The sequence below is a fragment of the Selaginella moellendorffii genome, unplaced genomic scaffold (assembly GCF_000143415.4).
Source record: "Selaginella moellendorffii unplaced genomic scaffold, v1.0 SELMOscaffold_2, whole genome shotgun sequence".
NCBI classification, from domain to species: domain Eukaryota; kingdom Viridiplantae; phylum Streptophyta; class Lycopodiopsida; order Selaginellales; family Selaginellaceae; genus Selaginella; species Selaginella moellendorffii.
Window position 1 is genome coordinate 1953126 of NW_003314263.1, and position 13023 is coordinate 1966148.

The following is a 13023-nucleotide window of genomic DNA, read 5'->3' on the forward strand; positions in this document are numbered from 1 at the left end:
TGCTCGATCTCTGGCCGTTCTGCGATTTAGCGCGCGAGTAAATCCATCGCCAGTGATTTTTCGCTGGAAATTGGATCATGGATCGGATTGCCGCTTGAATGTTCTTTATTCTTTGCAGCTTTTCTGTGTGGTGCATGTATTTATCTTTCGAATGTGATTTTTTATTTCTCACGTCCTTCCTGACAGTCAAGTTTCCAGAAGAAGTGTTTTTTTTTTTTTGTTCTTTTATCCGGAAGGAGAGAAAGAGGAAGGCAACCAAAATTACAGGATATGGACATTTCGTCCGGTTTCTAGTTTCTATACCGATGAAACTTCGAGTACCTCCGAATGGCTGCTTTTCTGGCTCGCTATCACCGGTGTTGACACCTTGAGAGCCGACGATTCCTCCGAGGTATGCTTCACTTCTCTGAGCAAAACAACCACTTCTCTCATGGTTGGTCTTCCAGATGGCTTGGAGTTCGTGCAAAGCAGTGCTATCCCGAGAACTTGGAGCATCTCCTGGACTTCGGGGTCGGGCATTCCTTGCATCCTCGGCTCGAGCACCTCCACCGCGGAAGCCGACGTCTTCAGCTGCTCGCGTATCCACTTGACGAGGTCAACGCCTTCGCCGAATTCGTGCTCTACAGCTCGTTTGTTGGTGAGGATCTCGAGCAGCACGACACCGAATGCGTACACATCGTTCTTGGTGGTGATCTTTAAGGTGTAGCCGTATTCTGGAGGGGATGAGTAAAGCACTAAGTCACGGATGGCAATGAAAACAAAAGGTGGTACAAACCTGGGGCGATGTAGCCGTATGAGCCAGCGATCCTCGACACGGTTTTGGCACTCCGAGACACGTCCATCAGCTTGGCAACTCCAAAGTCTGCTATGCGAGCTTCCAGCTGGGAATCGATGAGAATGTTGGTGGACTTGATATCCCGGTGGACTATCGGCGGCACCGAGTCGTGATGGAGGTATGCCAGGCCTTCGGCAGCGCCAAGAGCGATGTTGTAGCGGACAGTCCAGTCGAGAGATTTCTGCTCCAGCAAAAGATCCGCAAGGCTGCCGTTTGGCATAAACTCGTACAGCAGCAGCATGGTGTCCTGGTTTGTACAGTAGCCGAGGAGACGAAGGATATTGCGGTGTCTTATCTGGCTCAGCGTGTCCACCTCGAGCTCGAACGGGATTCCGGAGCTGGACTCGCCTTTAGTCGTCATCCACAGGCTCTTCACGGCGAGAACTTCTCCGTTTGGCATCGCGCATTTGTAGACAGTTCCCGAGCTCCCGCGGCCGATGACGTTCGACGAGACGAGGTTCTCCAAGACATCAGTCAGTGCAAAGTTGAGCCTCTGGAAGGTGGTCAACTTCCAGGACCCGGGTGGATCCTGTTCGTGGTCCCACTCCCGGCTGGCGTTCCTCCTGGACGAAGAGACGACGCATATCAATGCGCCGAGCAGTATCATCAGTCCCATGCCGAGCCCGAGAATGGCAGCTATGAGACTTCTTCGAGTGTGTGACGACTTACGTGACCGTTGTTCCGAGGCCGAGCATGCAGTCGATTCGCCGTTCCCGCAAAGTCCCGGGTTGCCAACGTATGCCGTGGGTGTCATGTTTCGGAAAACCGGGGAGTCGGGCAGCGGGCCTTTAAAGTTGTTGAAGGAAACGTTGAGATACGACAAGCCCAGGGTGCTGAGCGGCGCTAGAGTTCCTGTCAGATTGTTGTGGGACAAGTCCAAAGACTCGAGTCTCGATAGGTGGAGAAACTCTTTCGGAATCGGGCCCTGGAGCTGGTTGAAGCTGAGATTAAGTCCCATCTGCAAGCTGGTCATGGTTCCTAGAGACGGAGGAATGCTTCCAGCGAGACGGTTGCCACCGAGATCGAGCAAGCTCAATCTGGAACACCCGCTAAGTTCTCCGGGGACCGATCCCGTCAGCCGGTTGTCGTTGAGCTTAAGAAGCACCACATCGCCGAGACTGCCTAGTGCCGGAGGAATTGAGCCGTCGAGCCTGTTGAAGGAGAGGTCGAGCTTGTAGAGATTGGCGAGGCCACCAAACGTTGTCGGGATGCTTCCAGAGAGCTTGTTGCCGTGCAAGTCGAGCATTTGCAAGCTGGTTACTTTTCCCATGGCCAGAGGGAGGCTGCCTGTGAAGCGATTCCCGGAGAGCTCTACATACGTCAAATTCGGCAGCTTGCTGATGCTCTCGGGGATGCTCCCGCTCATGTTGTTCTGCTGGAGACGAAGCCGGTTCAAGCTGAGACACTGGCCTATAGCTTCCGGGATGGGACCAACCAGCTGGTTTGCGAACAAGTTGAGGTACATGATATTCTCGAGCTGGAAGATTTCCTTCGGAAGTGGCCCCGAGAGCTGGTTGCTGGAGAGGTCGATCCGGAAAAGCTGCCTGCAGTTCCCAAGAGTTGCCGGGATTGTACCAGTGAGCTCGTTGTCCCAGACGTTCAAAGTCTCCAGGTGCTCGAGACGGCCCAACTCCAACGGGATACTTCCGGACAGGTCGTTGGACTGCAGTTCGATATCGACCAGGAAGGTGCAATTGGAAAGCTCCACTGGGATTGATCCGGTCAGCCTGTTCAAGCTCAAGTCCAAGTATTGCAGCTGCTTGAGCTTTCCGAGCTCTTTTGGAATGGGACCGTCGAGCAAGTTCTGGGGGATATCCAGCTGGACGAGGTTGTAGCAATTGCCGAGCTCCGGAGGAATGCTGCCTTCGAGGCTGTTGTTCCATATCCAGAGCGCTTCCAGGTTCTCGAGCCGGCCATACGCGTATGGAATCTCACCTGTGAGCTTGTTCTCGAAGAGGGACAGCTCCAAGAGGTGCGTGCAGTTTCCGAGCTCCGCTGGGAGCGCTCCACTGAGCGAGTTCTGATGCAGATAGAGCGAGCGGAGCTTCGTCAAGCGGCCAATACTGGATGGAATGCTGCCTGTGAGTAAGTTCGTAGCAAAACCCAGAATTGTCAAGCTCTCACAGTTGCCAATCTCAGGGGGTATGGAACCTGTCAAGGCATTTCCTCCTGCTCGTACCTCTTGGAGTTTTTGAAGCTTTCCAATCCACGCTGGGATGCTGCCGCTGAGATGGTTGTCGGAGATGTAGAGAAGCTGGAGTTTGAGACAAGAAGCAAGAGTCGCAGGAATCCCTCCGGACAAGAAGTTATGATTGAGGTGGAGCTCTTCCAGGTTGACCAGGTTCCCGAGCTCCCGCGGGATTTTTCCTATGAGCTGGTTGTGCTGGAGGTCGAGCGTTGTCAAAGCGGTGCAGTTTCCAAGCTGTGGAGGGATCTGGCTGGATATGTTGGCACTGGACAAGTTGAGAGTTTGCAGCGATGTGAGAAGTCCAAACTCAGCAGGAATGGTGGCTTGAAGATCCATGTAAGCAAGTGAGACGCTGACAACTTGACGCAAAGAAGAGCACTCGACACCAATCCAACCGCTGCAAGGATCACCTTGCGAAGCATTCCAACTCGACTCCAGTACGCTCCTGCTGCTGCCTTGTGCCGAGCCGAGGAGTGCGAGCAAAGCCTTGGCTCCCGGCGACGGCGATACGGATTGACCGAGAAGGAGCGAGCCGAGCAGCAGCGTCCAGAAGAGGAGAAGGAAGCATCCCATTTTGCGGTGCCGTGTTCTTCCTTCTCCTCTTTCTCTTCTTCCAAATGCCGGTATGTTTGCTCGCTCTGCCGGGACTTATTCTAAACTCCGTGGTGATATTTTCCCTGCTAGAGCTGCGAGCTTGGAGGACAAGTCCCTCTTCATTACAAGCGCGCAGTTGGCAATCAATCAACAGCGGACCTGAAGAGACAAAACAGCTACCATATGGCTACTCCGTCGATAGATCCGCTGATCAAAATGTGGTCTCGCTGCTGGCTGCCAAAGTATGTGAGGGGGAATGCGAAAACACCACTCAGTGCCTGTCGGTCCTCGATGTTTTCTTTTAAGGCTACAGCAGAAGAGAAGCAATCAGGCAGGCGGCGGGCTAACACGGCAGCACCGCTCCATCACTCTTAACTCTCTCTCTCTCTCTCTCCCTCTCTCTCTCCCTCTCTCTCTCTCTCTCTCTCTCTCTCTACTTTCTTAAGTTTTCTGAAAGCTTTTTTTCTACGACTAAAGCCTTTCTGTATTCATGTGCAGGGGGAAGGACGAGGACAATGTGATCCAAGCAGCGATCCAAGCAGCGACTACGCAAAAGTTGGCCACCTCAACCGGAGATGACGACAGACAAGTAAGCCCCTCGCTCCCTCCCTGCTGCTTGCAATGTCATCTAGAACCAAGTGGCTCCCCTCGCGAACTTTTCTCTGCCGCTGTGCTGCAAGCGTAAAACTTTGATTTTATTTTTTCAAATCTTGCCTCTCCAGCCATGCCCTGGGTGTTACTCACTTTTTCTCAGGCCAAGGACCTCCAGATTTCACCATCAGGGCCAGAATCAATGCAGTAGCCCCAGAAAAACAGCAGAGAGCCGCCAGTGCTTGTAGAAAGAATGGCAGCGCAGCGATAAGAGCGAAGGAGAGAGAGAAGGAGAAAACAAAGAACTAGTGAGGCGCTCTCTGCTGTACAAGCCTGAGCCCGAGTGAAGCCTTAGCACTCTCCTTTTCGCTGCTGCCATGCATTGGTGGTGCTGTTGTTGCTGCTTTCTTTCTCACTCTCCCCTCTCTCTCATAGTTGTTCCTCCTTCATTTCTGTGTGTGTGTGGTCTTTTTATATTCTTCCTGTCTGTCTTCCTGACTACAGAGCTGTGCTTGTTTCTCTCTCTCTCTCTCTCTCTCTCTCTCTCTCTCTTTTCTGGTTTGTTTTTTTTGTTTTTCGTTCTCGGGAAAAAAAGTGTTATGGCTACTTTTTTTCTTCCCGGCTCCTGACAGTTATGGCATGGTCCCCTCAGAGTTCATTTAATCAAATGAATTGTTTTCCTATCGCTCATACAGGAAGCATGAGAGATTTCGACCTGTGTGGTGAGTGACTGAGAACGATATATTCCCGCTCCTCTACTACACTGTGTGGTCCTCGAGCTAGAACTATGTTCATATTTTAATACTTGTTTCCTTTTCATTGCCTTTTTGCCCCTCCAACTTTGCTTTCTTTGTGGTGGATAATGTTTTCTTTTTTTGGGTGAGCGCAGCACTGATTTTCACGAGTTTTCCAGATTCGGGAATCTCACCCGTGGGATTAGTGCGGCCGGTGCACGAGACTAAATTTGTGGAGCTTATTAAGTGCGTGCTGGTGGCTACGACTTTGAGACGATCTTTGATCTCTTGCTACTTCGGGCTCCAAGGCGGATCTGCTTCCTCTACAAGGTACAGCCATTTCTTAACTTTTGCTTGTTTATTCTCCCTGGTCGGTAAGACTGCGTCAAAATCTTACGCATCTTACCGCTCTCGTTTTCTGCAGTGCACAGGATGTTCTCGGTGACTAATGCCAAGACTTATTTAAAGAGGTGAGCGCCGCGTTCTGAGTTAAGTTAAAACTGGTGTTTTCACTCGCAGGTTCTCGCTACCGGAATGACGTCAATGTTCTCTCCATCGATTCACCGTGGCTTAGGTGTGATGCCTCTCTCAATCAAGCTCCTGCTCGTTTTTCTAAGTTCTCCTACTTTAAAGTTTCTGGTACTACCTACAGTGGCTGGCTGACTGTTTCGCTTGTACAGGAGCGCGACTTTGTCTAGTCCCTCAAAGGTGGAGGTGGCGGAGTGGAAGTATACGCGACAAAATGAGAAGCTACATAGGTATGCTAGCTATGGGCAAATTGTGGTCCTTTCTCTTTGATACCATAACACACTTCTGCCTGCTTTTCCTGCCGCTGGGTGCTCCTTTCTGGGGGTTTGTTGTTTGGTTGAAGTGGAGAAAGGGAGAGGTGTATGTAAGCTAGAGGATCTTACCCTATAGTGTCCAGTCTACTCCAGCCAGAAGCCGCTAGAGGTCACTATTCCCCACTAAGTTCTCTTTTCTCTCTCTCTCTCTGAGCAGCCTTCGTTTCCCTTGTCCTCCTCTTAACGTGCTCTGACTGTATGTACAAGGTAAGATATTGTGTGTATGCTACTGTTCAATGATACTCGTTACTTAGCTCTTGTCGGGATTGGCATGAGGTTCTCTTGTGCTGCAACTAACATAATGGAAGTTTTAGATTATACGTGGCAAATATTCGTTTGGTGGAGGAGAGGATGGGAATGAGCGGAGCTGAGCTCAACAATGTGTAGCTGCTGGCTGGCCTCTGCTAATCATTGTCATTGTTGGTGGTGATCCATATTCTCAATCGGCTATGCTGGAAGCGAGCACAAGGTACTTGAATTCTAGCGAGTTTCTATTTTGGAGTTTGGCAAGGAGCCACATAGCTACAAACCTTGTTGTTCCCCGCAGAGTTTTTCCTTATTGACTAATGGCTACATTCCTTTTGAATACAGACGAGCGAGCTATAGGCTATGGAGTTTATAATCTGGGCCAGCGTTAGTTATCAGGTACTTAAAACGTTTTTCCCGTCTCTTTCTCTCTTCCTGCTGTTCATTGATGTTGTTCCTAGGATCGATTCGTCTTCACCATGTATTCCAGTGGATTCTATGCGGAGGAGCATTATGCAAGTCGCGGCAAAGCTTGTGCTGGACAGAATTTGTTTGGCATTTGGTGGGATCCTTTTGACGGCGTTATATCCGACCATTGACTAATCTCTACATCGCAGGCTTGTCAGAATCAACTCTGGATCTTTACGATGGATTGTCACAGAACAGTGAACGCAAACTCGTTGTTGATCCATTCTCCAGCAAAATAGAATTGAGTTGTCAACGCGAGCACCAACGAAAGGTAAGTGGCTTCACTTTTTGGAAGCTATGCACTTTATCCGTCGACTACTGCTGATGTCGGATTGATTCCATTGTCGTAGAATACTTGCGTCGTTTCTTGATCACTGCTGAGCGAATCACGAGCATTTCCACAGAATCTTTAGTACCAATCTACGGCGATTTTAGTCACAATCAGCTGTGCGATGGTTCGATCATAGAGGTACGTTTGGGCTATTTTTCTCCCGAAACATGGAATTTTGCTGAATGCTTTATTTTCTCCTTTTGTTCTTTACCCTTGGCATTTTGGAGGACGTCCACTTAACTGGCAAGGCAGTCCACTTGCGAACAGGGTTCCGTGGCATGACTTTCCGGTTTAGATTTCGAGGTGCCATATCTTTGTTACTAAAAACTTCCAGGTACTGTATGATCTGCGACAGAGATTGTAAAGCTCGGTCATATTCGCGAGGAATTTATAAAAAAAAGTGTGGCGGTCAAGCCAAAGGAGTACAATCAAGATGCATGACTTTGCAAGGTTTAGATTTCACCATATCTTGAGCTTCCTTCTGCGAACAACTTCTTCCTGGAAATGTTACTAGGCACCGTTTCTCTATGATCTGCGAAAGAGATTGTAAAACTCGGTTTTGTTTCATTCGCAAGGAATTGCCACACACTTCATTCAAAGAACATTCCAGCTTAAGAGTCTCTCAAGCCAACGGAGTATAATCTTGTTTCATTTCTTCGTCCGGCAGGCACGAGAAATAAAACGCTACGTGTACGCTCGACCACCACAAAGAGCCTGCAGACACCGTGAAGATCCAGAGCACTATCCACCACCATTCCTTTGTGCTGGCCGCTAAGTTATTAAGAGCGCCCACGTCAAACACAAAGTAATGCATCACCCACAGCGCCAAGCCCATGGGCAGATTTCGGTGGAGAAGCCTTGCTGCTTCTCGGAGTGCTCGCACCCCAGCGAATCCATCCAGCACCGCAACAGTAGCAGCAAGTGAAGCCACCATGGATAAGTATTCAGCGAAAGCCATCAGCGAGAATATCACGTTCACTTCGTCGTGAAGATAGCTCAAACTGAGGGCAAACTCAAGCGCTTGGATCAGCAACGAGCAGAGTGCAACGCTGAGCAGCGCCAACCACACCCTCGGCCTGAAGTGAAGAGCCTCCCACCTGGAAATCTCCTCGCCGCGGTGGACACGAGCAGCGGTGGAAACCAGCGAGGCCGTGGACACCGTCCACAAGGCCGCCGAGATTGCCAGGGAAGAGAGCAGCGCGATCGCTTGTTTCGCTGTGACGTCGGAGACCCATCGCAGGAACGATTCCACAACCGCAGAAGATATGAAGGGCCCCGAGGAGTTGATCAGACGAGCAAGAGGCTTCGGATCGAGGCCCAGGAAGCTCAAAACAGCGGGTACAAGAAAGACTTGGACTCCCGCCGCTGGAAGGATAACGGTGAGAGATAGGAAGAGTTTGCTCTCTTTTTGACAAATAATTCCTGCGGCTTTGGAGATTGCATGAAAGCTTTTCCCTTCCATCGCTCGAGAATGATGTGTGAGATGTGTATTCCCATGTTATTTTATTCCATCACATACGGTCTAGAACGCGCTCTCGGCTTAATTGATTAGCTTTAAAGTTCAAACAAATATATGAACTACTATGAGAGTTTCAAATTAAACCTTTTCAATCATCTTATTTCTCCACCTCCAACTTTTGACCAAGCTGACAGCGTGTTCTAGACAAAGTCATACGTGATGGAGTGTAGAGTGCCTGAGGTTGTCACTCTCGAGCTTGGAGGGGAAAAGCCCTCACGCAATCTTCAAAGCCGCATGACCTATTCTAAAAAATGAGAGCATATCATCTCTACTTCTCTCAAGTGAGATGAGATATACTCTCTTTGTTTCATGCGGCTTTGAAGATTGCGTGCTCTTGCTCTTTGAGTGCTCAAAAATATTATGTATAAAATACAAATAAATATTTGCCAGACTCCAGCCTACACTTTTTCCAAAGGTTTCGCACTTAAGGGTGGACATTATCATGTAAAAGGGTCATCTTTCAGTACAGTTGCAGATCCTAAGAATTGTTATAGCTGATATATGCACAATGAATGTGGAGCCTCAACAACACAATCCCCACTTGCAAGCCATCGCACTCAAGCTGCAGAATGTGTTGTGGCCTCAACAGTAATTCAGCAAAAGGTTTAGCTCAAATGCGTCAGCGAGGAGGAGGTGATTACAACTGACCTCTAGCCCTACTGAGCTTCGTAAGCAGCGGGCAATTGGATAGAAAGCCCGAGAGCCCAGCGTTTGTCAAGCTCTCAACCCCGCGTAGCTTGAGCTCCTTCAAGAGCAAGAAGCAAGAGACCATGGCCACAACGTCTAATTCATCTGCATTGAAAACTAGCTCTTCTGGCTGTGACGAGCTTTAGTCCCAGACAGCCAACAGTCTTCTTACCTCCAGTGATTCAAGCTTTGGAGAAGCTTGAGGCAACTCTGATGCCCCAGGCAGGCTCTAGTGAGAACGAGCAAGACTCCAAGAGCCCACTGACTTGAGAGGTGTGGAAACCTGTGTTTCCAGAAGGATATGGAACGAGCCTTGAATTCCAATCAAATTCCTCTTCCAGTCATTAGGTTATGTCTTATAGCTAGCACACCTCTTACTAAATTTCATGGGAATAACGGGCCAATAGATTTTGTGAAAGAACTTAGCCACAGCGGGGCACTTTCTATCATCTTCCGTTTCGGTCCCATGATCGGTCGCTTGGGATTTTGAGGAACGATCTTCATAGTACCTAGAAATAAAAAATATTTCGGCCCAAGTTCTAGAGATTGCGAAGGAATATGTTACCTTCCACGGGGTTTACAGCGATTCCTGCATCCTGCATATACTAGAGTGATTAAGGTTTTAATAAAGGTTTGCTTTGAAGATTGCATTAACCGGTGATTGCAGGTAAATATTTACTATATTTTTTAATTTTATTATGAAACTTAATTAATTTTTAGCAAAAAATTAAAATGCTACAACTGATCAAAATAATGTCACAAAACTATTTCAGAAAATAATCAAAATAAAAAATGATAAGGTAGTTTTAGGGTATACATTGAAAAGATTCCTAAAAATTATTATACATTTTCTATTCAGTCAGCGAGGCATGCTAGTGGATTTGTTTTCCTCTTCTATTTTCTTTTTTTCTGTTTTTCTTTTTTTTCTGATATGACTGTTTTGCTCTTCAGGTGACGTACCGGTTTGTTAGTGGGCTCAACGACAGAGGTTTTATTGAAGGACGCTATGTTCCCGTGACCCCTGCGACGCCACCGACTAGCGTGACCAAGCCAGTACCTCCAGCTAAAGATGAACCAGTGGAAGCTAAGATTGAAAACGGTTCGCCTTCGCCTGAATCGGGAGGGAGTGATGTAGATACAACTACTCGCGAGCCCGCGTCCATAAATTGAGAGAGGTATGCTACTCCATTTTGATTTTTTTTTCCTTCGCTCTAAGATAAAAATGTCTCGACGGATGTGTATCATCATGCGGTTTAGGCAACGTAGAAGAAAGTTGAGGTGCAGTCGATGATGATGATGATCACAATAAGCCGAGAGAAAGACGGTTCTATCTATTGTTTTATTTGTTCTTTCCTATTAATTCGTATCGTTTTTTTGTTCAAGCAGACAAAAAAACAGATTCCTACAGTCAATGAGCTCCTGCGTTAAGACCAGTGTTTGCGAGCAACACATAGCCAGCTCCATCCAGTTGCTCCAAATCGAGAACTTCCTGGGCAGTAATCCTTTCTCGAGTGGTGGAGCTGTGGTCAGCTCCAAGCAGGCTCGTCCACTCGAAAGAATCGGGAGCAAAAGGCATGGATTGGACGAGACTGTGAGCGCCTTCCAAGTGTCCAGCTCGTCCAAGCATATCAACAACGCAGCAAAAGTGCCGCTTGGATGGTTCCAGCCCAAAATCCACGATCATCGAGCGGAAGCATCCGGAGCTCACCTTGCCCGAGTGGCTCGTAGCACAAATCATGGACAGCATGGAGATCTCGTTTGGGAAAATGTCGCTCATCACCATGGCGTGGAAGACGTTTTTAATCTCGCGCAAGAGCTTGTTCTGGGAATATCCGGCCAGCATGGCGTTCCACGAGACGAGATTCCGGTCGGGCATCGTGGAGAATAATTTCTGGGCCGGCCGCATATGCCCGTGCTGGGTATATGCCTGCAGCATGGTGTTCCACGTCACCATGTCTCTCTGTGGAATCCAGGAGAACATTCTTTGTGTCTCCCACACAGACCGGCCCAAAAGGAAGGCATTTAGTGATACCAGGTTGTGCTCGGGCATGGCATCAAACATTTGCTTAGATTCTTCGCTGTGCCCGAGTTGGGTATATGCTGCGAGCAGTGTGTTCCACGCGAATAGATTCGCGTAGTTCATTCTATCGAAAACTTGGCGACATTTTTCGATTTTTCCGACGCGTGCATAAGCCGCAAGGAAAACATTACACAAGACAATGTTGGTTTCTGGCATTGATTCGAAGATTCGTTCGACTCTTTCGTGCTGCCCAGCCAGGGCATATGCTAGCAAAATAGAGTTCCATGACACAGAACTTTTTTCAGGCGCCGAATCAAACAAGACTTGGGCCTCGTCTAAAAAACCATGTTGGGCATATGCGAAAAGCAAAGTGTTCACGGATACCATGCTGTGATACTGCATTGAGTCATAAAACTTCTTTGCCTTCTGAATATCCCCTGCTTGGGTATATGCCAAGAGCATGGTATTGAACGAGATCAGGTCAGCATCTTTTAGCTCATCAAAAACTTGCTTTGATTTGCTAATATACCCATGCTGCGCATACATGGCTAGTACGATATTCCAAGAGAGAGCGTTATGTTCGGGCATTTTGTCGAAGAGATTCTTTGCCTGTTCTATATTCCCATGCAAGGCATATGCTGCGAGCATTGCATTTAAAGAGGAAAGATTTGTGACTGGCATGCTATTAAGCATTCTTTTAGACCCATTGACATTAGAGCAAGCACTAATTACAGCCGTCCAAGCGACAAGATCCCACCGGGCATCGAGTGAAACAAACGGTGACACTCCTGCGATTGCCCTCTCTGGGCAAATGCCGCCAGCAACGACGTCCACGACAGAATATCTAGCGCCGGCATTCGTCGGAATATCCCCACTGCATCCTCCAGATTCCCGTCACGGCAATGTGCGGTGAGAATCACATTCCACACTACAAGATTGGTTTCCTCTAAAGAATCAAACAAGCGCTGGGCGTCGTCTAGATTCCCGTTTCTGGCAAAAGCAGAGAGCATTGTTGTAAATGCTACAAAATTCCATGCTGGCATCGCATCAAAGATTCCTTTCGATTCCCGCAAATGCCCATTCCGGGCATATGCTGTGAGCATCATCACCCACGAAAAGATGTTCTTGTGCCGGATGCCGTCAAACGCGATCCTGGCATCGACGGGGCCGCCACAAGAGCCGTACATCTGCACGACCAGGTTCCAGATGTAGGGGCCGTCGGATTCATGACACGTGTCACGAAGCCACGAGTGCAGTTTCCTGGCCATTGTGATAGTTTCGCATGATCGAATCAACTGGGCGGCGGCCTCAGTGCTGCAATTCCACATTTGTTTGCAATGCTTGGAATCAAACGCAAATGCCACCATTTTTCTAATGTCACTGGCATCACTCAGTTTCCTCACTTATAATACTTGTCTAACCTGCATTTACTCCCCAGCTCTATGGCTATAGCCCTCTCTATAGACCACCATGTCAAAGTTCTCGTCTTTTAACTATACTGTTCGCCTTCACTTTGATAATGCGATTTCTGAGCTTGCGCCAAATGCCAAAGTGTATCCTCATCTGTGTATATTCACCATTACTACTGTGAAAGCATTTGCCAAGTTTTCATTAATCAAGAACGAAAGTTGACCAAACCTCTGCTAATAGGATTTGAGCTCAAGATTATATATATATATATATATATATATATATATATATATATATATATATATATATATATATATATATATATATATATATATATATATATATATATATATATATATATATATATATATATATATATATATATATATATATATAAATATTTTATTATAAAATACATATTAATAATATACATAAAAAAAAATACACACAATACACTCACAACATTATACACTAAATCTCCCCCCCCCACATTATAAATCATATTAAATAAAAAAATAAAAAAATAAAAAAAAATTTTTCTATTCTCTCTTTTTCTCT

The 13023-nt window shown here is 47.5% G+C and overlaps 3 protein-coding genes and 1 long non-coding RNA gene across 5 annotated transcripts; 1 reads left to right on the forward strand and 3 right to left on the reverse strand.

Moving 5' to 3' along the window:
• Positions 1–206: 206 nt before the first annotated feature.
• On the reverse strand, positions 207–3621 carry LOC9662191 (probable LRR receptor-like serine/threonine-protein kinase At1g34110). Its single transcript, XM_002962880.2, has 2 exons — positions 776–3621; positions 207–713 (listed from the first exon to the last, which is right to left on the reverse strand). The coding sequence occupies exons 1-2, from the start codon at positions 3594–3596 to the stop codon at positions 298–300; spliced, it is 3237 nt and encodes a 1078-aa protein (XP_002962926.1). The 5' UTR covers positions 3597–3621; the 3' UTR covers positions 207–297.
• Positions 3542–7428, forward strand: LOC112341463. Of its 2 annotated transcripts, XR_002990558.1 has the most exons (12): positions 3542–3646; positions 3708–4206; positions 5098–5272; positions 5367–5412; positions 5462–5516; positions 5623–5700; positions 6099–6253; positions 6376–6429; positions 6492–6592; positions 6648–6769; positions 6849–6967; positions 7057–7428. It is a non-coding gene; the product is annotated as an uncharacterized LOC112341463 (long non-coding RNA). The 2 variants fall into 2 exon arrangements; XR_002990557.1 differs by lacking the exon at positions 3542–3646 and having other exon boundaries at positions 4097–4206; positions 5122–5272.
• Positions 7429–10443: 3015 nt separating this feature from the next.
• Positions 10444–11736, reverse strand: LOC112341056 (pentatricopeptide repeat-containing protein At4g02750-like). The gene has a single exon (XM_024660492.1). The coding sequence runs from the start codon at positions 11734–11736 to the stop codon at positions 10444–10446; it is 1293 nt and encodes a 430-aa protein (XP_024516260.1).
• Positions 11737–11783: 47 nt separating this feature from the next.
• Positions 11784–12422, reverse strand: LOC112341058 (pentatricopeptide repeat-containing protein At2g35030, mitochondrial-like). The gene has a single exon (XM_024660500.1). The coding sequence runs from the start codon at positions 12420–12422 to the stop codon at positions 11784–11786; it is 639 nt and encodes a 212-aa protein (XP_024516268.1).
• Between the last annotated feature and the right edge of the window lie 601 nt (positions 12423–13023).

Coding starts and splice junctions, on each gene's coding strand:
- LOC9662191 (XM_002962880.2), bottom strand. CDS start 3,596: ATGGGATGCTTCCTTCTCCTCTTCTGGACGCTGCTGCTCGGCTCGCTC. Junction 714..775: donor ATACGGCTACATCGCCCCAG/GTTTGTACCACC, acceptor CATCCCCTCCAG/AATACGGCTACACCTTAAAG.
- LOC112341056 (XM_024660492.1), bottom strand. CDS start 11,736: ATGCCAGTCACAAATCTTTCCTCTTTAAATGCAATGCTCGCAGCATAT.
- LOC112341058 (XM_024660500.1), bottom strand. CDS start 12,422: ATGGTGGCATTTGCGTTTGATTCCAAGCATTGCAAACAAATGTGGAAT.